The 25,990-nt window shown below is 34.4% G+C and overlaps 2 protein-coding genes and 1 pseudogene across 2 annotated transcripts; all 3 read right to left on the bottom strand.

Moving 5' to 3' along the window:
• Nucleotides 1-307: 307 nt before the first annotated feature.
• LOC147407720 (RNA demethylase ALKBH9B-like) lies at nucleotides 308-2,511 on the bottom strand. The gene is made up of 6 exons (XM_086436432.1): nucleotides 2,331-2,511; nucleotides 1,902-2,126; nucleotides 1,723-1,808; nucleotides 1,171-1,481; nucleotides 977-1,048; nucleotides 308-871 (listed from the first exon to the last, which is right to left on the bottom strand). The coding sequence occupies exons 1-6, from the start codon at nucleotides 2,416-2,418 to the stop codon at nucleotides 442-444; spliced, it is 1,212 nt and encodes a 403-aa protein (XP_086292558.1). The 5' UTR covers nucleotides 2,419-2,511; the 3' UTR covers nucleotides 308-441.
• A 9,371-nt stretch (nucleotides 2,512-11,882) lies between these two features.
• Nucleotides 11,883-12,710, bottom strand: LOC147407719 (RING-H2 finger protein ATL80 pseudogene; annotated as a pseudogene).
• A 5,785-nt stretch (nucleotides 12,711-18,495) lies between these two features.
• Nucleotides 18,496-25,417, bottom strand: LOC147407718 (MLO-like protein 9). Its single transcript, XM_086436430.1, has 15 exons — nucleotides 25,040-25,417; nucleotides 24,236-24,293; nucleotides 23,828-24,063; nucleotides 21,305-21,421; nucleotides 21,141-21,201; nucleotides 20,962-21,050; nucleotides 20,672-20,746; nucleotides 20,488-20,576; nucleotides 20,306-20,355; nucleotides 20,166-20,206; nucleotides 19,898-20,071; nucleotides 19,557-19,592; nucleotides 19,350-19,417; nucleotides 19,113-19,173; nucleotides 18,496-19,023 (listed from the first exon to the last, which is right to left on the bottom strand). The coding sequence occupies exons 1-15, from the start codon at nucleotides 25,166-25,168 to the stop codon at nucleotides 18,640-18,642; spliced, it is 1,668 nt and encodes a 555-aa protein (XP_086292556.1). The 5' UTR covers nucleotides 25,169-25,417; the 3' UTR covers nucleotides 18,496-18,639.
• Nucleotides 25,418-25,990: the final 573 nt, after the last annotated feature.

Raw genomic sequence — 25,990 nt, 5'->3', positions numbered from 1 at the left:
TGTTTGCTGTAATTTTATAACTTCTAAGCACCAAAATCCCCTCCTTAAACAAAAAAAAAACTACTAAATAATCCACTTGACAATATCTTAACGAATTTATCCCTGATGGATCCAAACACAATTGATCAGAACCAATCTGATAAGTTATTGGATTGGGTTTCAGGTTCAATCCATTCCCACAACAGCCCCAAATGTAGTAACCACACATATGTCTTTCAAGTCCAAGTCCTTATTTTTAATTAAATCATCAAAAATACACTTCTTTTCAATAGAAATCCCATATTTAAGTTCAAAAACTTTCACGACGTAATAATAAATAAATAAAATGTATCATCCTTAACCAGAAAAACTGACAACCCAAAACTCAAATCTACACTTCAATTTTGTGGATCCTTTGTGTTGTATGAGAACAAAACTGAAAATTGATCCCCATTGCTTTGCCTAGTTACGCTTAGACATCCTTGGTCTGCTATTTGGTGTAGTGGGTCCGCCCCCAAGAGGGGGGAAATCAGATTGGCTGCTAAGAAAAAAGGAATCGCTGCTTGTCTTCCCGATCACTTCGGATTCATGTACAGGGCGTTGATTGTGATGATCGACATGTTTTGGGCGCTGGACCTCTTCAGATTCACCTACAAATAGTTGATTGTGTCGATGTCTTTGTTGTGGATGCCCGAGTGACTTTGTCTGTGGGTGCTGGACAGCTTCAGATCCATCCACGAGGAGTTGATTGGGCCGATGTGTTTGTTGAGGATACCCGGGTGACTTAGTTAGCGGCGAAAGAACAATAGGCTTAAGTCCCTGCAACTCGGGATCAGGAGAAAAGTTGTACGGTAATTTGCTATCGTCCATCTTTCTAAAAGTGATTGAGATCCTGCAATGAAAATGTGGTTAAAGACGATTATCAAACTCAAACAAGAGAGTGATTAATACTACAACTTCTAACTCTTGTAATCTAATATGAAACATTAAACAATACCTCTTCCCAGGAACAGCAGGCACGCAATGCTTTGCTACGTCAGCTCCATTTCCTTTCAATATGAGCACCGATCTGCAAGACAAACAAAAGAACAATTAGGAACGATTCTATAACTAGAAAACTATTATAAGTGTGTATTTGTTGATACAATTAAATACGGAAAATGTGATGTGCAAGAGAAATCATATACATACCCTACAGGTAGAGGTATTGCAACAGGACCAGAGAATTCTCCCGGGCCAACGATTTTCAAATTCGAACCAAATAAAATATTGGATTCTGTCAATAATGAGACCGTACAGAATGGTCGAAGAAAATCGTGGTGGTCGATATGAGGAGGGATGCAATCTCCTTCATCGTAAATGTTCACTATGCAACTATTCGGAATACAGGTTGGAGGAAGCACGTGCCACCTAACCAACCTCCTGATAATCGATTTTAACAAAGCGGGAATTGGATCAACTTCCTCATCTCTAATTATACCTGGTGGGTTCCCATTTTTGTCCTGCAAAGTAGAATTCACAATTAATTAAAATTGTAATTTCATTATAATGCTTTTTAAGAAAAAAAAAAAACTTAATACTCGTTTTGCATGATTTGGGAATTAAAATGAACAATGTACTAGAATGGGAATTAGACCAAAAGTTGCGCATATTTTGGAAATTATCTCAAGTAGAATTTACAATTAATTAAAAAATAAAGAAAAAAAAAATTTAAATAAATAGCAATTGAATTCAAAATCATACCACTGCGTAATTATAACAGCAACCAAATTGGATAGTAACTCGTCCTTTCCCACGCATCCACTTTCTTGGTTCTGAATAAGTTCGTGCTGTAAATTATTTAAATAGGCATTAAAATTCCAAAAACTGATTTGAGAAATTTAATTTATTAAGAAATATAATTTAATGTATAAAGATTATACCTCTTAGCTTTCCTGCTTGTCCCATACTCTGCGTAGTATAAATGTAATCGACAATCTTTTTCTGCTCCTCAACGTTGAAAACTCGTGTGTGGAGTTCAAGTCCTTGTACCACATTAATTGGTTTCCCCCCAATCCTCTCAATGTGTACAAAATCTTTTTTTCTGCCAACTTGAGAAAATCTTGTCTGCTCGTTTTGGGTAATTTCATCTTGTCCCTCTAATTTTCCTATAATCAAATTATTCCAAAAAAAAACAAATAACAAAAAAATATATATGAGAATTTGATTTCTGGCTCTGATGCGTGCCTATTTAAGGGATCTAGGTAATAAAATAACCGAAACCCTAACCCTATAAACATATAGATTTTACAAAAGAGGACCAAAACTATAACCCTAAACAGAACAAAAAGAAGAAGAGCTTTAAAAATTACCATTAGAGGCAAGATTGAGACTTCGAAGACGTGTCTCCAAGTGTCGGGCCGTGTCGTCCCTTGAAGAAAATTGGTTTTGATGGCTCATCTCTAGATCTCTATTAATCTCTTGTTGAACTGTTGTTGCTTGAAACCCTTGAAAGATTAAGAAATTAGACAGAAGATGATGACGTAAGCGGTGAATAATTTTGGAATGGAAAGTAAACGAAAACAAGAGGCCTTTAAATAAAAACCGTGTGCAGCACGACTCATGTTTTTTACGCAGACTGTACTTAGATAGTAGATACCGTGTTCGATGAGAAACACTTTTCTTACTAATTTGGTAAGATTTCTAAATCAATTTTAAATTCATTTGGGTTACTAAATTGAAAATCCATCACCATATCCTATTAGATTTTATTGAAAAAGTCAGGTAATTTTTTTTTTTTTTTGTCTACATTGTTGTGGCATCAGATCATGTTTTTTTATGCGACATGGTCAGCTCAACACCCATAGTAAGATTTGAAATTTTACTAAGTTAGTAAGGCTAGACCTAGTGTGTATATCCATTGGCACGTGTTACCTACTTGCCTGTATTATTGTTTTTAAATTAAACAATGTATAAAAATTAGGTATTTAGCGAAAATTTCTGGGTCAGTCATTTTTAAAATTTATGAAAATGATTGAAAATACATATTCATACAAAAAAGTAAATAAGTAAATAGGAAATATATTACAGAATTATATTTAAAAAATTGGATATGTAATAGTTTTTCATAAATATTAATAATTAATATAATTGATTCAGTAATTTTGAAAAAAATATATAACTATTTTAGTAACTTCTCACAAATTTTATAAATTTCATTTCGTGTAGATGGATAAAGATTTGTTGTTAAGAAATAATTATCCTAAGCTGACTAATCATTGGGTATATATATATATATATATATATATTAACAACAAATTCAAACTTGAACATGGCATGTATTTGACATTCAAAGTGGCAAAATCCATTGAACACCCTAACATGTAATAGAGCTTCAAGATGTTTGTGTTTCAAATTTCTTTCAACTAAAACATTTGTTAAAACCTGTGTTGCATGGCTAGATAACTTAGTTTGGATTTAGGTTCATGGTTCGTAGTTCTAGAATGAACTTAGATCATAGGGGTAAGCATATATAAGTCTATCTTACCTTAGTGTTTGAAGATGAAGTAGAGAGTATCTTATATTTGAAATTACTGATTTTGAAGATGAAAAATTAAAAATAGAATATGAATGATTTTAAGGGACATAACAACAACAACAATAACAATAATAATAATAATAAAGATCAATTATTGCCACACCAACTTTTACTAATGCCACACAAATTCTTATGTAAATCACAAAAATTGTACACAGTTGGTGCGACGTTAGTAAAAGTTGGTGTGCAATAGTAACTCTCTAATAATAAAAAGACTCCTGATAAAATGACATGTCAGGTGCCATACTCAATCGACTCACTGATGTGGATAAGTTTGGAAAACGTAGATCTTTTCACCTGGGATACACTTTTTATACGGAAGTGCAATCGTGTATCTCAAGACAAAAGATCTATGACTTTGAACTTGTCATGTTAGTGACTCAATTGAGTATGCCACCTGGCAAGTAATTTTACCATGACTAATGGTAAGGGTATCCAGATACAAGTTGAACATGAGGGGGTATAAATCATTTGATTTAAAATAAAAAAAAAAAAAAGGGTCACTTAACATTTATAAAATGTGGAGGGCTATGGCATCAATTTGAAGAAGAGGTGTCCCTTTTTGTTAGCTAATTTTGAAAAGCTCTCTCTTGGGTTTGAGGAAGATATTTTAACTTCTATAATTAAAGTTTTAGTTAATAATCTAATATTTAATTAATGGATATTAAATATCATCCTTCCATGAAAATAAAAAAAGATGGAAAATGCTGGAATGACACAGGGTATTTACTGAGATTCTCACAAGTCTGACGTGGGATGTGTACATAACCACAGATGTGTTTCCTCACAATACGAATAAAAACTATTTACGATTATGTATGCATGTCCACGTCAGAATAGTGAGAATCACAATAAATCCTGTGTCACCCCAGCACGACTCAAAGAAAATAGCTTAAGCAAGATGAACCTTAATCTCAAGTGCAATGATAATTTGATACTCTTACGCTCCTTGATAGTGCAGTTACAAAACTATCAATCCTTTTTTGTGTATCCCAAAGCAAAGGATGTACAGTTCTGTGATTGGGGTGTTTAAAAAAAGAGCGTTAGATTATCACAACTCTAATCTCAATGTGATAAATAGATGGTCCACATCATCGGAGGTTTAATCGTTTTTTAAGGTAAACTACACACTTGTTTAAATGAGAACGGATCCTTCGTAACCCACTTTTCTTGTAGCTCTTGTTGTACAGTCCACATAACATTGCATTAAAATAATAATATAATTCAATCATCTTGTATTCATTTATAATTTTTTTTACTTAGATCAAGTGTTTGAAAAAGATAGTCATTGAATTCCTAAAATTTAATGATTGGATGTAATCATCTTGATGATGTGGCAAACTCTCAACTGTTGATATTAGTTATAACTCGTGATAATCGAACACAAAAAACCATACTCGATCTTTACTCAATTGATATGGCAAGTGCATAGAACCAAAGATCTTTTTCTCTTAAGCACACAAGGAGAAAACATCTACGGTTCTATGTACTTGCCACATCAACCGAGTAAAAATCGAATATGTTGTTTTGAGTCATTAGCTATAGGAAAAGCGGATTACAAACGAGCTACTCTCGTATTAAATTGAGTCTTGATAATTTGACTTAGGCACATGGCATACTCAATCAATAATCTCAACGTGACAGGCTCAGGAATCATAGATCAAGTCTTCTTGGGATACAAAACTGCACCTTTTAATGGAGAATCAAAGTTTTGTATCCCGAGAAAAATAGATCTACGATTCCCGAACTTATCATATCAAAGGTGTCAATTGAATATGTCACGTGCTTAAGTCAGGTTATCAGGACTCTTTTAAATTCTTTTATTTATGCAAATCAATTGGATCAAATTTAACTACTAATTGGACAAATTTTTTTTTATTTAGTCGTTGATGCGAAACTTCAAAGAGAATGAATGAAAATTCAAGAGCCGGTCATTTCTTTTTATTTTTTGAAACGTCAAGTCAAATTGACCTTGGTGGAGGAACCAATTTCTTCGGTCTACCCTTGGAATCGTATTTCCTCTTTGATACGAAAATGATGGTTCACTTCAAAATGCAATAAAAAAATGAATGAGAGAAAGTGAACTGATGCAATGGTCCACTTAATTAAAAGAACACTTTAATATGAAAGAAAATATTCTAGACTCTAGAGTACCACCTGCCCACATCTCACCCACCCAACCTGATCTGGCCCGGTTTAGTGCGCTCTTGGGGTCCAAGTCCAACCCATGACGGCACTTCTCCCACAGGTGTGGAACAAAAGGAGAGGCTGCTATCCAATGCAAAGTCAAATATTTTCATTCCCCCACTATCTCCATTTTAAATTAAATATGCAAGTCACATGCATTGGACATATGGTGAAAAAGATAGTAGGTTTTATTATTAAAATACCTAATACATATTCATCCACATTGCCCAATCTTAAGGTTGTCTAATTGCCTTCCTTAAAAGTACTTAGAAATCAAGTTAGGTGAAATTTTAAAAGAGATTATTAGCTAGGCTTAGAGAAACCAAGATTTTGTACTTTCTTTTACAAGAGATCCTTATATATAGTCATTTGAAATCTCTGGTTGAATTGCACGCTTGTTATATCACATCTTTCATCTGTGGGAGTGGAATCACTATAGTGTTTCGTTCCTGCAGTTTCGTGTAGTACTCTTCCATCAGTAGATAAACCATGTAGAAAAATAGAAATTAATACATTATTCATGTATTAATCATGATTTGGATTATATTTGAAAAGAAAATACTTTTTTTTAAAACCTGATCCATGGCTTTGAAAATAAATTATCACCGAACTTTCAAAGTTTCAACAAAAGAATTTTGATGTGTTTGACAAATTCCGCTCTCTCAACCGTTTAACAAGACTACACGAAACTACAGGAATGGAGTACTACAGAGGATCTGGTCCCGTCATCTGCTCACATACGTTGAAGTTATCTTAGGATTGTTTTTTGCATGCTGAGCCCCATGTTCAATCAGAAGAAGAAAAACCATAAATACCTCTCATGTCCTTGAATTTTTAATTTTTAATTTTAACTTGCTAACATCCCAGTATAAATTATAATATATAATAGTCCAAAAGCTGGAAACAAAGATTGATCTCCACCATTAAAAATGCCCCATTGGAGCAAACTCCTCTGTGGACCTTAGCACAAAAAATTATGGGTGGCAATGGTTCGTGTTGAGGTAAGGGTATTATGAAAATTTACCCAACCTGAACCTTACCTGTTTATTAAATAAATAACACGACATGATCTGTGTAACCCAATCAGTAAACATATATGTTGGTTTATGTCATGTTTAGATCGGCACGTATAATCCGTGAACATGACATGATAATGACTCAAGCATGAACACAACTTACAACCCGAACACAAACATATAAGCCATTTCAATCCGAACATGATTATAACTTGTATCTACCAACCTACCATTAACATAAGGCAGATTTACCAAAACATACACAACTTTTCGATTATTTATCAAAACGGTACACTGTAGCAATTAATTTCGAAAACGGTAAATTTACCGTTTTCGGAAATAATTTTTTTTACCAAATCGGTAAAAACAGTAAAAAAAAAAATTCAATTTCCGAAAATACCCTTTTTGAATTTTAACTGAAATTATGATTCAGCCCTCTTGTCCTCTTTCATTATTCTGCTTTGGTGCCATGTGGCAAATCCTTGCGGGCCCACTTACTTGAATCCACTGGCCCAAGGGAGGCTGGGAGTAGGATTGCAACTCAACTCCAAGAATATAGGATCTTCACATAAATGGTGAAACAATACTCATAGATGGCTAACCTTCAAGAGCATCAGCTACTGAGTTAAAGTTGTTAACTAGTTTCTTGTGAAGCTGTTCCCCAACCCATATAGGATAAATAAGAATGTTCACTAGAACAGCTACAAACCCTCCCATGGCAATTGAGTATAACCGATCCATGGCAGTTCTCACCGGATTCCCCACTCGATAACCAGAGACTATAATCAAACAGAAGGTGAACAGTATGACCCTGAAACCATACTCATATGGGACAAACAACGGCCATAGCTTCATGAACGACGTTAAGGTTCCTACGTATTTTTACAATTTTTTTGGATTTTAGAGGTGAAGAAGATGAAGTTCAACTTTTTTTCAAAAACTTTTTTGGATTTTATGTTGTTGTGAGGGTTATAAGTGTAAATTCACACTTAAAACAAAAAAGGGCATTTTCGGTACACAATTTAATGTTTTTACTGTTTTTACCATTTTGGTAAATATTTTCCAAAAATTTTATTTCCAAAAATGGTAATTTTACCGTTTTTGGAAATATTTTGTACAGTGTACCGTATTAGTAAATAATTTCAAAAAGTCTACCGTTTTGATAATTTATTCTTAACATAAAGTAATAGAGTTCCATCAACAACAAAAAAAATGTATACCAAAATCATTAAATGGTTTATATGGGTAGGATTGTATGTAGGTCAACCAAAAACCTTAGTCACACGACAATTAAATGTGTTAAAATGGATTGATGTCCCCAACCCAAACTTGACTCGTTTAACAAATGAGTTGGATGGGTCAACACGATTATGAGCCTAACACACATTTAGGCTAAATCGAAAACCACTTAACTTCATGCTGTTTTCGAATTATGTTGGGGTCGTGCTAGAATTGCCACCCTACCAAAAATGAATCTAATTGGTGATTTATGATCATTCGGTTTCAACACTCTCATATGTGATTTGGATCGTCTATTGTGCAGTGAAATCCAGCTGTTAGAAATCACCAATCGGGCTGATTTCTATTCTCTAGGACTCTAGGTAAATATTTGGTGAGCTAAACATGGTCATTGGATCATTGTGCCAAAGAGTGTACTGTAATGTTGGAAGTTTTGTGTGTGAATATTCAATCATCAATATCTAATCATAACTTTAAAACTCGTTGGGTCAACTCATCAAAATTAACTCAACTGAGTTGGATTTTGAGGTGATTCAGCCACAAAACTTAGTGGAACTAACTTACTGAGTTGACTCATCAATTTTTTTGAGTCAATCATGAAGCTCTACTTCCAAAACCCTTGATATTTCCCTAAAAAATCCATCGTCCTCAAACTCTTTAACCTATTCAACCAATCAACTTCAATTTCGTAAAAAAATATCTTGAAGTTTTATCCAAAGTCCATCAATTATTTTGCACAGGTTCAATTTGATTAATTCAGAGATAAGTTTAGAAAACCTAAAAATATTGGATATCACACAAATCCAAAAACATCAACATCCTTAAAAACCCTATCTTGCTCTTAGGATTTGAATGTTGACCAAAATAAAATTTGCCCCCGACAGTAACTCATTGATAAAACACTGATTTGCCAATTTAATCCTATGGTCTTGATTAAGAGAATTTTATAAATTTTTTGGAAAAATTCAGAAAATTTAGTGATTATATTCATGAGATATGAAAGTTGAAAAAGAGATAAATCTAAGGCTAAAGAGAAGGGTACAAAGTTCTACCCTAGAGGTTGAATATGACTGATTTTGAAAATATATAAAAATCAAGGTATTTGGCTAAAGATTAAAGATGAAGGCATATTAGGTCATTTTTTGAGTCTCTCAAGCTGCCAAGTTGGAAACTAGTCTCTCAAGTTATTTGGATTTAGTTCTTTATTCTATCTTCTTTATTGTAAGAACATAGAATAAGAACAGAACATGAATAGCAATTTGAAGCTTGGGCTGGTTGGAGTTCAAATATGTATGGTTTGGAGGCTTCAAAATGAAGAAGATGCCATTTTGAAGCCCATGGTTGGAGTTGCTCTTAGGTCAATGTCGATTAAGATTAGAGGACCTAACATGTCATCAAATCTCATATTTTTCATTTTGAAGCCCATGGTTGGAGTTGCTCTTAGGTCAATGTCGATTAAGATTAGAGGACCTAACATGTCATCAAATCTCATATTTAGAGCAGATGAGATTGGTCTTGGTGTCAATTAGGCGGTCTGTTGTCTTATATTACCTCCATTGGTGTTTTTGGACTAATGCGTCGAACATACGTTAGTTACTTCGAATTTTCTCAATGTGTTCAATTGAAAACCTGTTGATTGCCAAACTGTTGAGTCCAAGATGGAATCAATTCGAGCTGATTCCCCGAAAAAATTGGTAAAATCAAACTGGCATTGGATCCTCTTAGCAGTTGAATCATTTTCATTTTCACTTGGGAGTCAGGACTGTGTGAAATCTTAAAAAAAAAAAAAATTCTCTTCATCTGTCTCTATGTGTGCTTTTCCTGTATCATTGATTCAAAATAAGTTAATCTAAATAACATATATTTTATTTTTCTAATTATAAGTGTACAATTTTCATAAAGAAGCAAAAGATTGTATAAATATATAAAACCAATTTTTTTTTTAAAGTTTTTTGGTAGCCAATAATTTATTCTAATCTTAATTGTCGATTCATGGTTATTACAGCCTCATTAGGGGGGTGATAAGTAGGGTGGAAATATTTCTAATTTCTATATATATAGAAGCACTTCCTTTGGAATCACACTTGCGCAAGTGGTTGTTTAATAACTATGTTTAATGAATTTATACTTTATACTAATTATATTTAAAGTTCTTAGAATTTTGTGCTCCACGTTCTGGTGGGGGCACCCATGTTTTAGGTGTCAACTGTCACGTGGACACACAGTCCATATAGATAAGTGGTCCTTATATCCATGTATCCCAATGATTGAGGGAAGATGAGGTTATTATGTGAGAGAGAGAGATGAAAATAACTATGATTGAGGAGAGAATTTCAACATTTTCCCAACAAAAAAAAAAAAGGACTAAAGGGAAGAGATTGATATGTAAGAATGACTGGAAAAAAGGAGTAATTTTTATATTTTTCATAGAAATACTGTACAAATTAAGAATTTCAACAAACAAAATGCTTCCAACAAATGCAAAAAGCTAGAAGCCGCTTCTCTCGCCTCTATCCTATTTTCAGCTTCTACTTCCGTGAGAAGTAATTCTTAGGCCTTCCCAGTGCAAGTTATTATTAAAGATCATTCCAACTTTAATAATAAGTCTTACACTTAGACCCTAAACCTAAGCATTGTTTATATATTCTCCCCTAAACTTCATAAAATACTCATTTTGATTCCGGTTCCAGTCTTATTCACTTAAAGTAAATGCTCATTACTTTACTAATACATCTAGTCGCGATTCAGAACAATGTCCCATTCCTATAATGTTAGGTGTCTACATGGCACATTTTCATTGGAGTTCAAACACGTCGGATTACATGCATGACTGGGTTAACAATCCTAGGTATTTTAAAGTCAAACAAAAACGTGCCATTTAGATACCTTATCTTTATTATAGGAACAAGACACGATTCTAGATCCTAGGTCATACATCTAATGTTATATGATACCACTTGATGATATGGATAAGAGTGTAGTTCTTGTCTGGATCCAATAGTGATCCAGATTTAATCTCCCTATTTATAATATATTTTTAATCAAAGTTGAATAATTCGGGATTCCAAAAAATAAAGACGTAGAAACATTTACCCAAATAGAATTGAAAGAAAAGATCTAATTGTGTTGGAAAGAGGAATGTAATTTTTTTATTATATACGAGAATTGAGACTATTTTGATCATTTTGAACTACTTAGATTTTAACAAATAATGAGATTATGAGATTTAACATTACTTACGATATATACACCAATTAACAAATAAAGTATTTGACTCGACGGTCTTTGGTATCAACACTCAAATACTTTATCAATTAAACTAGTTGGCATCTGCTCTCCCATTCATTTTACTTGCAGGTTCGTATGAGTCCACAAAAAATGGGAAAGAAAATATTTTTTTCTAGAAAAAAAAGCATTTTCTAAGTGAATAAATGCGCATTTCGTCAGAATTCATTCTTTTTCACCTATTGAAGTGATTTTTCATCCTATAAAGGGGAAAATGTTTATCCAATGTATCACCAAAAAGCTATTTTCCTTACCTCCCAATGTTAATAGAGTCGTGTTGGAGTAATATTGAAATATACATCGATTCTCACATTGCCGATGTGGAGGTGCACACATAACGGGTGAAAAGCATCCATGGTTTGTACATACATATCCACATCAGCGATGTGAGCAACGATGTACATTTTACATTTTCCCTACTGCAAGGAGCAAATCAATAAACAAAACTAATTTTCTTACAAATTTTAGTTGCTCATGACCATTTTTCACTGGAATTCATTTTCCATTGAAAATGAACTCGTTGCAATAAGAAGTAAAATGAGGGGTAATTATGTCTTTTAAATTAAGATTCGAGAATTTGCAAGAAAGTTACTAATAAATGAGGGCAAGATCTCAAATAGAGACATAAAGTTCAATTAAAAATCACAAGTAAAACAGTAAATTTTCATACTTAAAAGGGTCAAAATACACACAACTACACTAACTTACCAATCTCATTTTACAACTAAAACTAAAAATAAAAATTAAAGACCCTGAAAAACCCTAATAAAGAAATTAATTATACAGAGAGAAAATTAGAAAATAGAAAGAGAAATTAAGCCAGAAACCTATTAACATCATCTTCTCTAGATTTGATTCCAACTTCCAAATCAACTGTGTCAGACATCGCCGGAAACCCACCACACTTTTTACATCTGGCAACGACCAGAATCTGACGACAAGAAGGGCAAGACGAGTGAGATCCGAACCACATGTCGATGCATCCGACATGAAACCCGTGTCCACACTGAGGCAAGACTCTGATTTCATCTCCTTCGTTAAATTCCGTTAAGCAGATAGCGCAATCTGCTAGCTTTCCGTTCACGGCGCCGTTATATGTGTATTTCGGAAGCGATCGGAGAACATTCTTTTTCAGGCCTTTATTAGCCGGAGCTTGAGGAGAACGGCTGCTACGGCGGAGCCAAGCGCAACGAGCTACGGCTATAAGCCCGATTACACAAATTACGGCACATAAGAGGGCGGCAAGGATGACAACGTAATCGGAGTCGACACTGATGGATTCAGGTGGCTCAGCCGCCGAAGAGTTCACGCCGCCTAGGAATCTTGATGGAGAACTCATGAGAGAGATATTGGGGCTTTTTTCTTTGCGAATTTTTACGTTTTTGCAGACAACTTGACTCACTTAGCAGACCATTTTATAGTTTATACAGAAAACAGATTAAGGTCCACACCGTTGATGGTCCTTAAGGATTTCTACGTTTGAATCTCGAGAATTATCAAATGTTTGGGGTTCGGGTGGGATTGGAAAAAGATGCTGTCAGCCAAGGCGTATGTTATCCTTAGCTTTAATTGATTTCACAGTTTCTCGTGATACGTTGTAGATGGACAATTACTTTGTTTAGACTTTGGTTTTCAATTATTATAATTAAAAGTTAAAAAGATTTACTATTTACGGAGAGGCTAAAAAGCGCAAAATCAATAGACAATTTCTTTAATTTTGGACCAAAGTACCCATAAGCTTTGTATTTAATCTTTTAATGACTCTAAGATGGCCGTACACTCAAAGTAATTTTATTTTTTTAAACCTACTTTTCAAAATGTTCATGATTTTGAGTCTGATTTACCCATATATATTTATTAGAACCAACCAACCAACATGTGAGGGAGGTTGTGGGACCCCCACAATTAAACGTGTCTTTTATTTGTGCCTAGACATACCTAACAATTTTAGCTATAATCGTGATATTCAGAGTATCCCACGTGGCAAACTTAATCGACTATCATGTCGTGACAAGTTCAAGAACAGCAGATCTGCACTCTTCAAGATACATGATTGTACTTTTTCATTAAAAAAAAGTGTATCTCGAGGGAATCATATATCTTAAAAGGCACATATCTACTATTCCAAACTTGTCATGTTAAATAGTCGATTGATTTGCCATGTGGGGTAGTTAGATTATCACGACTCTTTGAACTAGCACCATCGTGAGTCATGACCCTTGATTCAATTACATATTCACATCTCTATTTTGAAAACGAAAATTATTTCCACACTTGGGGAGATGTGAGCTCCAAATTGGTGTCCAATGGACCATCCTCTTGTCTCCTCATCTTCATTAACCTATCTTAAAGAATGAAAATGTCTTCAATCCTAAGTCAAGCTTTCAATTACGTAAGGGGGAATAAGTATCAATCTCCAAGGATATATGAGACTATATTAATATTTGTCTTTATATAAGGATCAGGTTGTCAATCTAAAGATAACCCCTAAGTGTTGACTCAATGATAATTTTGGACCGATAATCGTTAATGTCTATAGGTTGTGAGTTCAATACCTAATATGAGCATTAACTCCTCAGAGACCACTTACGAGGGCACAGCCTTACTTACCAAATGTGTGTGATGTGCAAGTGTTGCATGTATCCCAAGACTAGTCCTTGGATAATACCATGACCATGGACTAGGCAAAGCCTAGATACATGCCTGGTCCCTTGTCTACAGGGATACTCAATTATTTAAAAAAAATAAAGTAGGATCCAAAGGTGATAAATTAAGAATATCATGCACACATAATTGATGGGCGTGAATTGTAAAAAAAAATTATCACGATCACCAGAAATCAAGGAAAAAAGAAAGATGTGTGGGTAACATAAGGGAAGCAGAGAGTAACAAATAAACGAAAAATAGAATAATTTTTTATTTTTATTTTTTTGTAAATTCAGTTAAGTAGATTATTGTGAATCTAATTTAAGTATAGTAATAACTTTGTTAGGTACCACATAAGTACTCAACAACAAAAGATCTGATTGATGAGATAATCCCTCACGCATGTTTTCTATTAATCTCTCTTAAAATTTTAGTCATTTTTTTTTCTATTGATTTTGTAATGCTAATTTTTCAAATGAATCTGAGATTCTTGAATAGTAAGATATCTCTTATTTTCATGTCTTACATACTTTTTTATTATTTGAGTTCATAAGATATTAATTCTTGGGGAAATTACTTAAAGGACCCTCGCGAAGGAACTTCCTTCTAAATAATCCCTAAATTTTCAATGGTAGCTTGGCGGGACATTTAGTAAACTTTTCTTTTATAAATGGTCCCTCATTATTGGCGAACTCACCACTTTTTTATTTATTGTTGAGTTCATCACTTTTAAATATTGTCGAACTCAACACTTTTTATTTACTATCGAGTTCATAGTTTTTAGTATCGAACTCACCACTATTTATGGTCGTGTTCATCACATTTTCTTTAAAAAAGTAATGAACTCAACAATGTAAAACCCACCCATTTTCAATTTTTGAGTTTTGTTCAACTAAAATACATGGAAAGATAGACTAAAACTTTGAGGTAACAATTTGTTTAGATGATTTCAACCCAAAAGAATCATTCTTGATTGATTTTCATTCAAAAACTAAGAAAAAAAAAGTGAAAAAATCTTGATTTTTTACATAGATTTTCAAAATTTTCGAAAAACTCCTTAAAAATGACTTCTTCTTTTTTTTTAAATCTTTTCTGACAATATGAAATCTTTGAGACTCAATTAACTTTTTATTTATGAAAATAATAAGTTCAAACAGTTAGGACATTCAGTTGTGAGAAGTATATGAGATGAGGTCCAAAAGAACTGCTAAGAAAAGAAATTTACTAAATAAACTATTAAGTGACTTTTCAAAATTTAAAGATTATTTAGAAAGAAGTCCCTCCATGAAGGTCCTTTTAAGTGATTTTCCCTTAATTCTTTGCTTGATAACTATGAAACGTATCTACCTACATTAATTGTTTGTTAGGTTAGCATTTATAGAGGGAAGAAAGTTGACTCCAAAGATACACGAAGGTTTAAGATAAAGTGTAGGTCACAATCGATGATGAGGGCATGACCTATGGAGGTTGATAGTAAGTAACATAACCCCTATTCTTACATTAATTGTTGGTTAGGTTACCTTAGGCATGAATATGGGACAGTGACATGACCTAAGATTCTGAAGTTTTGTGATCACATGGACTCTGTTCAAAAAAAAAAAAAAAAAAAAGTAATTAAGACATTATTAGGGTTGGAGCTATGATTTTGCATTTTTTCATAAATATAAAACATTGATGATCTCATCTGAAAATGTTTGTTTGTATTAATTTGGCACATTAGTGCCAATCATATTAAAATTCTATATAAATTGTTCAGAACACCGTAATTTGTCAAAGAAACATTGATGCCAAATTTAAATTATATTGACGTCGCATAAAAATCTAATGAAAGACAAAATGATTATATTTATAAGTTTATGGTATTTATTTTTATTACTTTTCACATTATTAATGTAATTATTTGATCATTATCTTGCTTCTAAATTTTCTTAGATCATGACAATTGTTTCTATTATCCTTTCCGTCAATAACACACATGATTCCAACGTTTTCCTCAATTGATATTTTGATTCCAATTGTACATAAAAGGAAAGGCTCCGATGGTAGATAAGTACTCCTAACTTTTTTTCATCATTCAGGTAGATGCCCACTTCTCTTATCATAATTATATTCTCGGTTTTTCAACATCGCTAATCAGTTTTTGGAAATATTACCTTTGTTGGGACCAGGGGCGGAACTAGTAAGGAGCTTGTGGGGGTAATTGCCCCCACATAACTTTGAGACACCCCTATAATTTTAACTAATTACATGCTCCATTTGTCCCCACGCCCTCACCTCTCTCTCCATTTGCCCTTACACCCTCACCTCCCTCCAATTTTTGCCCCTGGTTGGGACCATGGATGTTCCCACAACATGCTAGGGCTCAAATCCCTAAGACTTTCATATGATGGTCTTGATGCATTCCCACTTATCGCACATCAAATCCATAATTAAAAATCAACAAAGAAGAAAATTTATTTAATTTAAGGGAATAAAAATGAGAGTGGCTAGTAACACACCAATCCATAAGTAACGACCTTAAAGGATTGGTGTGTTGTTAGTAAAAGTTGGTGTGACAATATAATTTTCTATTTGAAAAAAGAAAAATTCAAATTGGATGTTGTCCACTAGAAAATCCAGCCTATTGGATTAGTGGGCTCTAAAATAATTTGAAAGAGAACAAATATGAAACTTTTTGTGTTTATTAGGTATCTAGTAAATTTGGCTCCAACTAAGTTTAAGCAAAGAGAAATGGAGAGAAAGCATGTAAGAGAGAATCAAGTTTGTCAAGGAAGGGAAGTTTGGTGTGACATTCTTTATAAGTAGTAACTGATAATAGTGGTACTCATGCATCACGTGAGGTGGGGACAAAATTCCACACTGGTCGATCAATGGATGGCTAGAGATCACAATCAGGCTGATGGGTGTAGTGAACATATATGCCAAGAGAGTGATAGAGAGAGAGAGAGAGGGAGATAGAGATCAGTGGGTCCCACAAAGAGTGCCACGTGGTGGACAAAGAAGACAAGGGAGTAGATAATAAGAAAAGAACAAGTAGGAAGGGTGGGCATGTGCATGGGAGAGTATTTTAAAGGAATTTTTTCAGGGTTGGGTTTACTATGTGTTGTTGAACCAAAACAGACAATAATACAAGATGGTTTTCTAGTCCTCATTAATATTTTTAACAAGATTTGTGTACTTTGTCAGAGTGGTAGAACCCACCACCACCTCATCTCTACATCTCTACGACTTCCACCACTACCACCATCACTATCTTCAGAAGTGGGGGGCAATATTTGCAATCTAACCTTAATAATATTAATTATTATATACTGTTTTTATTTAGATTTTAATTAATAAGTCAATGTGCTCTTCATATTTTACCAAAATGAAGAGAATATGCCATATTTTTCCATTTTAAAAATTATCTTTTTCTCCCATCTCTCTTCACCACCACCGTCCCATTCTAATGTTTGCACACTGAACATTTATAAAAATTATCTTCATCGTCGACCTTTTTTTTAATATTTTATTCTGCCTGTACAGATCATAATTTTGAGAAAAGTTACCCAAGTGTGAAATGTGAATACGTTACAAAGTAATGGATTGAAGATAAGGTTGAATATGTTAAAATGAATTTACCCAAGATGTTAAAAAACTTGAAGATGACTAGTTTTGAGAAGAAAAATCGAGGATTTTCATAACTAGAAGTTGAAGAGGAGGGTATTTAGGTCATTAGCATTAGTCAATAGAAAAGAGCTAAGTCAATGGGTCATATCGTTAGTTTGAAAAATATTCATCATAGAGGAGTTAGGGGTATGTCTAGTGTCTAGTTATTAAAAAGAGAAAAGGGTTTATCGTCATCCTAGAAAAATTATTTAGCTCTATTGGATTGTTATAATAAAAAGTAGGAGTAGCAATATAATTTCTCTTAGCACAATCATAGATGTCATAGCTTTTGGATTTTAGCTTCTGCGGGAAATCAAAAAGAAATAATAATAGTAATAATAGAAAAGAACTGTGACGTTGATATAGTGTGAAATGTTCATGTATGGCCAAAAATCCTATCGTGTTTGCTGGTGATCATCGTCTGTCTATGAAGTCCATCATAACTGTCACATCCCGCTATTTTTTTTGAATTTTACGAAAAAAGTGACTTATTAGACCAGATCTAGGGATATTTAATTATCACACCAACTTTTGCTAATGCCACCCCAATTCATATGTAAATCGCCAAAGAATTAGTGCACACTTGCAATGGTGTTGGAAAAAGTTGGTGTGGCAATAACAGCTCTCCAGATCTATCATGATCTCACAAGAGCATAAAAAGTAGGATATGCAGCTCCATCAATGAGATGGAATTCTATTTTTAGATGATATAGTGCAATTGGTACTAGGTGATATGCAACTAATCAGTCTTGAATTATATTAGTTTTTTTTCTATTTTTTGTTTCAAGTTCATAACACAACAAAAAATAAAAAATCGAGACTGTAAAAAAGGAGTCTTGGGGGTAATTTTGGTATCAATGGCTCACTTGTATCCTTGGTTTGCAATCTTCTCCAATCAAGATAGGAAAATTGAACGGATGAATAAAGGCAGGTGAAGATGGTCCTATCAAACTACTCAAATTTAAGCAAACATGTGTCAGCCGTGTATATACTGTAATTCAAAAAAAAAAAAAAATGAAACAACCAATCAGAAGCAGCATCACCACCATCATCATAGTTCAATCAGTTCCCAAATGAGATCAGATCTTCATTAACGGATTGATGTCTGGGCCCCTCATTGTGTTCATTTTGCTCTCTTGTTCGAGATTCTATCACTCCTTGTTCCATGTTAGTGAGCAGGGTGACCATTGATGCTGAAGGTGGTGCATCGAGTTCAACATCCGACATGTCATGGTCTGAGTATTTCTTACTTGAGGTGGATGACCGTGCTGAATTCCCATTAGTTTTGACTTGGTGTGCAGGGGAGTGCACTGGTGATGAACCTGGGCTCCCACCAAGGGTCCTAGTAGTTACTTCGTTCTTCTTCTTCACGGCCTTCATATGCCATTTCTTAAGGGCCTTTGATGTTTGTTCGTCGAAGATAGTTTTCTTCATCGTAGATCCCATCTGCGATTCCCACCATTACAACAATCTTAAATTTTTTTATTATTTTAGTGCCGTTATTTGTATAAGTGTATCAGTATATACTGTCATACCTGAGTTACGAGGGCATAGAGCGGAAGTGTAATGTAGCTACACATAAATTGGACTAGCACACTGTACCACCCAAATAAAATTCAGTTAATAAATAGAATACTAAACCATCAAAATATAAATATTAAATCATCTCGATAAGAATTAAGCGTTGAGTCCTAACTCTACTGATAATGTAACTTGAAGTGGCTGTTTCTGTCATTTAGGAAACAAAATTCATGGAAAGTAGTAACACATACCCTAGACAGACTCTTATAATTATAAGAGTGAAATTCTGATGGAAGCAAGATCTCAACCCGAACTCATACTGCAGAGGGGGAGGCGTATTTGCATTAGTCTTTTACTTGAGATATAAATTTCATAAACTAGGAATAATCAATCAACATTTTTTTCATGATCATGAAAACATAAGTTTGATGAGAGAAAAAGAACATTTTTTTTCTTACCCAAATCCACAAGAAATATGTTATTTGGAATGCATTCTGCACACAAAGTTAAGACAATCGGCTCGTAAGGACATCTCATAGTATAATATAGAAAAATTATTCAAAGAGAAGCTGTTAGTTGCATCAAGACTTAAAAGTATGATACAATTGGTGAAGAAGGTAAACCCAAATGGAATGATTTCAGGCCTCGGACATCTCCCAGACCTAGGTGGGACCCACTTAAATGCAAGTTCTACCCACCTCGACCAAAATGTTTTTTATTTTTTATTTATTTTCTTAATGTTCTTTACAATGATTATCTTAGATCTTTTCAACTATAAAAGTAGATAAATAGACAATACCTGAAACAAAGTGAAATGGATGAGATGAAGAACTAACTGAGGCCACCCAAACCAAAAATGATTATCGCTGACTTGCACAAGAGGTATTCCTTGAACAACTGCATGTCTCTCTTGGATTTCAAGAGCCATTTGTGTAATAATAGTTTGAAGCTTCGTCCCAACCGATAAGATTACCTGTTCAACCCATTCAATGGTCAGGTATTTTTTCTTCTTATTTGAAGTGAATTACTAGTAAAAAATTCTTGATTTGGTACAAACTATTGCTTACAAGTAGAGGAACAATAGATTCCCAAAACAATGCTTGCCACCCTACAATGAACAAAATTACACAGTGAGCAAGATTGAATCTTATATAAAAGTTCATAATATTTTTTACCTGGAATGGAATGTTTAAGAGAGCTATCTCACCATCAACGTTTATAAGCAAGAAGACCACGAACGAAGCCCATAACACAGGACTGCCGATACCATGAAAGAAACAGATTAGAAGAAAACAATGTACTGGCCACATAAAGCCACTCAGCCCGGGAATAATCTTAAAACTATTTAACCAATATGTCTAAAGAAAACTATAAATAACATTATTATACCTGATTCCCACGACTACCTTGAAGTCATCTTCTAATGACCTTTTAATATATTTTTGGAAATCAAACTTACTTCCCGGGGCTAAATGTACCTATAGAATGAAACAATCAACAAATTACAATTTACAACTTCAAATAAAAAATAGAAAAAGGGAAAGCTGAAAATTTTTCAATTGGACTAACTCACAGTGATGAATCCATGGCGCATGGTCAGGTAGTCAGACTTACGAACAGACCTGAAAAATTGCCGAAAGAAGCAAACCTGCAAAAGATGGATATTTCAAGAAATGCCACAGCGATATAAAAAATCTTCAAAATTAAGGAAATTTTGAGATGGAAACTTGAAGATTTTCTTCATTCTCGATGGGAGAGATAATTTATAATAAGACTTCTTTTCGTTCTAGTTAACATATTCCAGTAATTATGAAAGAGAAGAAATAAAAATGAAATGGGTAGACCGGACTAAATTATTCTTACAATATAAAAGAAGAAAGGAATTCTAGTCCAAAAACTTGTGTGTGATTTCACAAAGGATGTCTCATGAGTAAGCCTGAATCTTGAAGGATCTGCATTAGGAGATAAACCCTGTTCAGCTTTTGAAGATTACAATGTCAAGTGATGTAAGATTTTTTTTTTTTTTCATGCTAAAAGATTACCATTGGAGAATTCATAGCCATGGGATGAAGTCTCCCTCTCCCACTCCTTCCATCCACGAATCTGAAGTGCTTCGTAAACAAACAACAAAGTAAAATACACCATAGTTATGACTATGGTGAAAAACGGCTAAAACCATAGAAATAATACAATTAGTTCCACAAACCTTTAATCTTCCAAGCATCATTGTTATGGCGCTATATACTACGTGAAAGACTGCTAAAAAGAATATGAAGATGTGCAATTGATGTAATCCATGTAAAGATATAAGCGGCTCATACCCCTGTTGAGAAGAATCACATTAGTTATAACTGGGAGAGATTGGATTGGAAGTATAGTATGTAAGCCACAATGTAGATGAAAAGTAAGATATAAATTATTCAAAATTGGTGACTAGAAGAGTAATTAAAAAGGTTAATAAACTAAGGAGGAAACCATGAGACAACATAATTGTCAAAACTTGTAAACACTTTACAATACAAATCATCTTCAAGAACACGCTATTTGGTGCCAAAAGATTTGCCAATCTTGGCCCGTATGAGAGCCAGAAGTTCATGGTGGATCCCAAATCCCGGATTATTTAATATGTTATATTCTTCATGCAGACCTTTTATTTGGAAAAGCACAAATGGAATTTAAAGGAATCTCCTTGAACTAAAACTTCTTACAAGTTGAGACTCTTAGCATATCTTAAGCCTTGAAGAGATAAAGAAACTCAGTTTCATTAGACCATGCAAAGAGGAATTTCAAAGAATATGGTGGTGAACACCAAAAACCAATTGAAATCCATTGTGAGAACTGAAACCATGTACATAACGTCCGAAAAGACCCAATATGGCCCGAAAGTTTAAAACAGAAATGCCAAATTCTTTTAGCCATCTTACAATGGATGAAGAGGACATTCACTACTTCTCAGTTTCCATTAAAAATCAAGCATGTTTGGGGGTATTGCTTTTGGTTAGAGAACAGTTTCACAAATTTTCATGGGAAATTGATTCTTTTATTCTACTGAGACATGGGGTTTTATCTATGGAGACTACTTGACTGCGCTAACAGATACATTTCTGTCTCTTTTTCAGTTTAACTTTTACAATTCCCAGTATAAATTCTCTTATTCTTTCTACTTTTAAGAACTTTATTTTTGTTCATATAAATAGTAACAATAATAATCGTAGAAGTATCAATCAATAATAATAATAGTAGAAGTAGTAATAAAAAAGTAATAATAATGATGATGATGTGATAATGGTAAGACTTAATCTCCTTGAGTTCTAATGCAACAAGCACCCAAATTTGATCTACAACTTGCGCCTCAAGCTTGAGTAGGTTTTCCATTCCTCACCTTGATCTAAAACCAATTGTACACTTGTTCCACTACTTTAAGGGTATGTTTGATTGCATGGAAAGTCACTTTCCATGGAATTTGAAATCCATGGAAAATTAGTTGTGGAAACTAGGTAGGGTTGGAAAATCAAATTCCATTGTTTGATTTCACTTGGATAAAATCATGGAAAAAATATGAGAAAAAAGAACAGAGGAGGGGGAGAGGAAGAAGAAGATGGCGAGGAAGAGGGAGGGGGAAGGATGTGGCGACGGTGGCGAAGAAGGTGGCGGCGGCGACGGTGACGGTGGCGGCTATGGTGACGGTGGAGGTAGCGACAACGACAGTGGAGGCGGCGACGATGGCGACAATGGAGGTAAGTGAGGAAGATGGAGGAGAGAACATGGTGATGGTGGTGGCGGAGGAGGTGAGGGATGGAGAAGGAGAAGAAGAAAAAGAAGAGAGAGAGAAGGTGGTCGGAGACGGAGCCGACGGGGACGGCGAGGTTAGTGTAATGGTGGTGGTGGTAGGGAAGAATTGAGGATGGAAAATATGTGTGGATTTCACTTTCCCACCCATATGGGTGGGAAAGTGAAATCCATGATTTAGTGGACTTTTTGAATGGGGTGGAAAATGAATTTCCATTTCCATGTGCAATCAAACACTGGAAAAATGTCATTTTCCATGGAAATTGATTTTCCACCCTATTTTCCATGTGCAATCAAACATACCCTAAGTGAAAACTAGTTTTTCCTTTATTCCCAATATATGGGAAACATTGAAATAATTTCAAGTTGAAATTCATTTCATAATGCTATACTTCTACCCCTTAATCCAAAGTTATTGAGGTGAACCCTAAGTTGAGATTTGCAAAACTAGGTAAACAGTTTCTGGCATTGTATTTCTACATTCATTCTCATTGCACAAAAAAAACAAAAGTATTTGTGCTTGTATATGCTTCATCATGTTAACCAACCAACTACTCCAAAAGACCGATCTTTTAGAGAGTGGGAGAACTATGAATATAGGAGGTCACGGGGCTTAACTGGTGTTTGACACACCCGAGATTGGAGGAAAATATATACTCAACACTCCCCCTCACCCATGAGGGTGGAAAGAATTGAACCCATGACCTATACAAACCTAGTGCTCTGATGCCATGCTAACCAACCAACTACTCCAAAAGTCAGATCTTTAGGAGGGGGAGAACCATGAATATAGGAGGATCATGGGGCTTAACTTAGGTATGACACACCCGAGAGTAGAGAAAAATATACACTCAACACATCATAACCTTATTGAGTTGTAGTCTAAATCAAGCAACTCAAATTAATAACTAAACACGGATGTCACACAAGATGCACTTACTGTCTTGCATGATGGAGAATCTGAATCAGCGGATAAGAATCTACGCTCATTCCATAATAGCCTCCTATGATGTTCCTCGGTCCCATGTTCTGCCTCGTCTGTGGTCTCTGCCTCATGGTTTTCTCTATTAGGGCATGGCAACATTGTATCCGCTACCTCCAAAGGAACACAAATTCTAGCAATATAGTTCTGTCCAAATGTTAGGAGTAAGGAAATGAAACCTAGAATCATCAGCTCTGCAAAAGAAATGGAAAAAACGCTGACTAGTTTGTCACACCACGAACGCTACAAAAGAAGAAAAATTAATAAAGTGAAGAAAGAAATCAATATGTTGAAAATCTTATTGGGTTTTTTTTGTCCTCTCTATGCATGGATGCTATCATTGAGAATCACAAGCTGTGTTGTTACCTCCCTTAATCTTCTCAAGAGCTTCGAAGAGAGCCTTCTTGCGTCTTTCGGTAAAATACTGAAATCAAAACAACATATGAACCATAATCCAAAAGTAGGTCAGTCAGACCAAGAAACAACACCTCAAAGCCTATTGAACCCAAAGAAAACATATAATCCTGAAGAAATAAATTTCAACCCATTTTTTGTTTCAATGAAATTGAGATGGAAACAAACAAAAATGAGACCATTTTTCACCGAACCCAAGTCAACTAGACCCAAACTAAAACACGAAATGCATAAATTTCGAAAGGAGAACCCAAACTAGTCCACCTTAAAATAACCCAGCCACCAAAAAGAAATCCGACTTCACCTTTACCCCCAAAACAAATTAAGACCCAAAAGGGAATCAAAAATAAATTCTCAGCTATTTTTCCATAACATTAATAAATAAATAAATAAAGAAAGAGGAAGAAGAAGAAAAGATGAGAAAAAAATCCAGAAAATTCAAAAAAATCCAATCTCATTCGCTCACATTCTTCAATAAAACCAAGTCCTAAACCAACAATTAAAAAAAATATATTCAACCAACCAAATTTACCCCCCAAAACCCAAGTAAGTAACCAAATAATAAAAATGAAAATGTAAACAAAATTCTTTCCAACCCACCAAATTTATGTCAAAAATTCTAAACCTAAATGAAAATAAAGACATCGAATTTCTCCCCAAAACAATGTCAAAGAAAACAAAAATAGATGAAAAAACACAACAGCACTCAAAAAATATATATATATATATATGAAAAATAGATCTGTTCATCGTTACCTCTCCAACCCGATGAAGAACCTTCTCTAATAGAATAGAAAGTATAATAATAACAGCACAAACGATAGAAACAGCCCATGTGGGTGTCTGGTCTAGCTCCCTAGAATGGGAGCTTTCCTCTTCTGCCATTATCAAACCTCAAACACAGCCTCAAAACTGTATCAGAGAAACCCCAATAAAAACAATCTTCCCAACAAGTCCTCTCTATTATTAATATGGTTCTCCAAGAAATCATCGAAATAACGTGCATTTGTTGATGATTTTCAATTGAGAGAGAGAGAGGCTAGAAGGGTAGACGTGATTTCAGGGGATCATCAAGAACCAAAGTATTTCTCTGGAAAAGTGATTTTTGAAAAACGGTTTGAAGGTTTTCTTTGTAACGGTTGAAAACCAAGGTGGTACATGAAAAATAAGCGGCAGTTAGCAATTGAGGTATCTTACCAAATACCCTGATTGAGGGATGAAATTTCGAATCTGCCATTGTTAAACTTGCAAATGAGAGTAATAATAGGGGTTTTGTTTTAAATTTGGTCAACATTCAACAATAGCAGGAGAACAATTAGTAAAGAGTAGTGGTATCATAGAGGGCAAGAGAGAGATCACATCATGGTGTCTTTTCATCTCCTTGTCTTATAGTCCACAATTAATGATCCCTTTTTATTTTTTATTTTTTAGTATTGGACGTAATTCCCGCACTCTTTGAGATGGGACCAGGCCCTACGGTTGCATGGCCCAACCACACGAAAATTTTCCAACGTTGCAATAGAGTACGTTAGAAGGCTACCTAGTTTTGTATGAACCGAGCCGACCATGCAGAAGTTTCCAGCATGCAGTAGAGTAAGTTAGGAGATCACTCAATTTTGAACATATGACTGGAGGGAGCAAACCCCTACATTAGTTTTTCAACGAGTATTGTTGAGGTTAGGCTGACCTTGTAAAGTAGCCTTAAAA

The sequence above is a fragment of the Akebia trifoliata genome, chromosome 3 (assembly GCF_017979445.1).
Source record: "Akebia trifoliata isolate Shusen 1 chromosome 3, ASM1797944v1, whole genome shotgun sequence".
NCBI lineage: Eukaryota > Viridiplantae > Streptophyta > Magnoliopsida > Ranunculales > Lardizabalaceae > Akebia > Akebia trifoliata.
The sequence above is the reverse complement of the archived record's forward strand: the minus strand, read 5'-3'. Positions and strand labels throughout refer to the sequence as shown.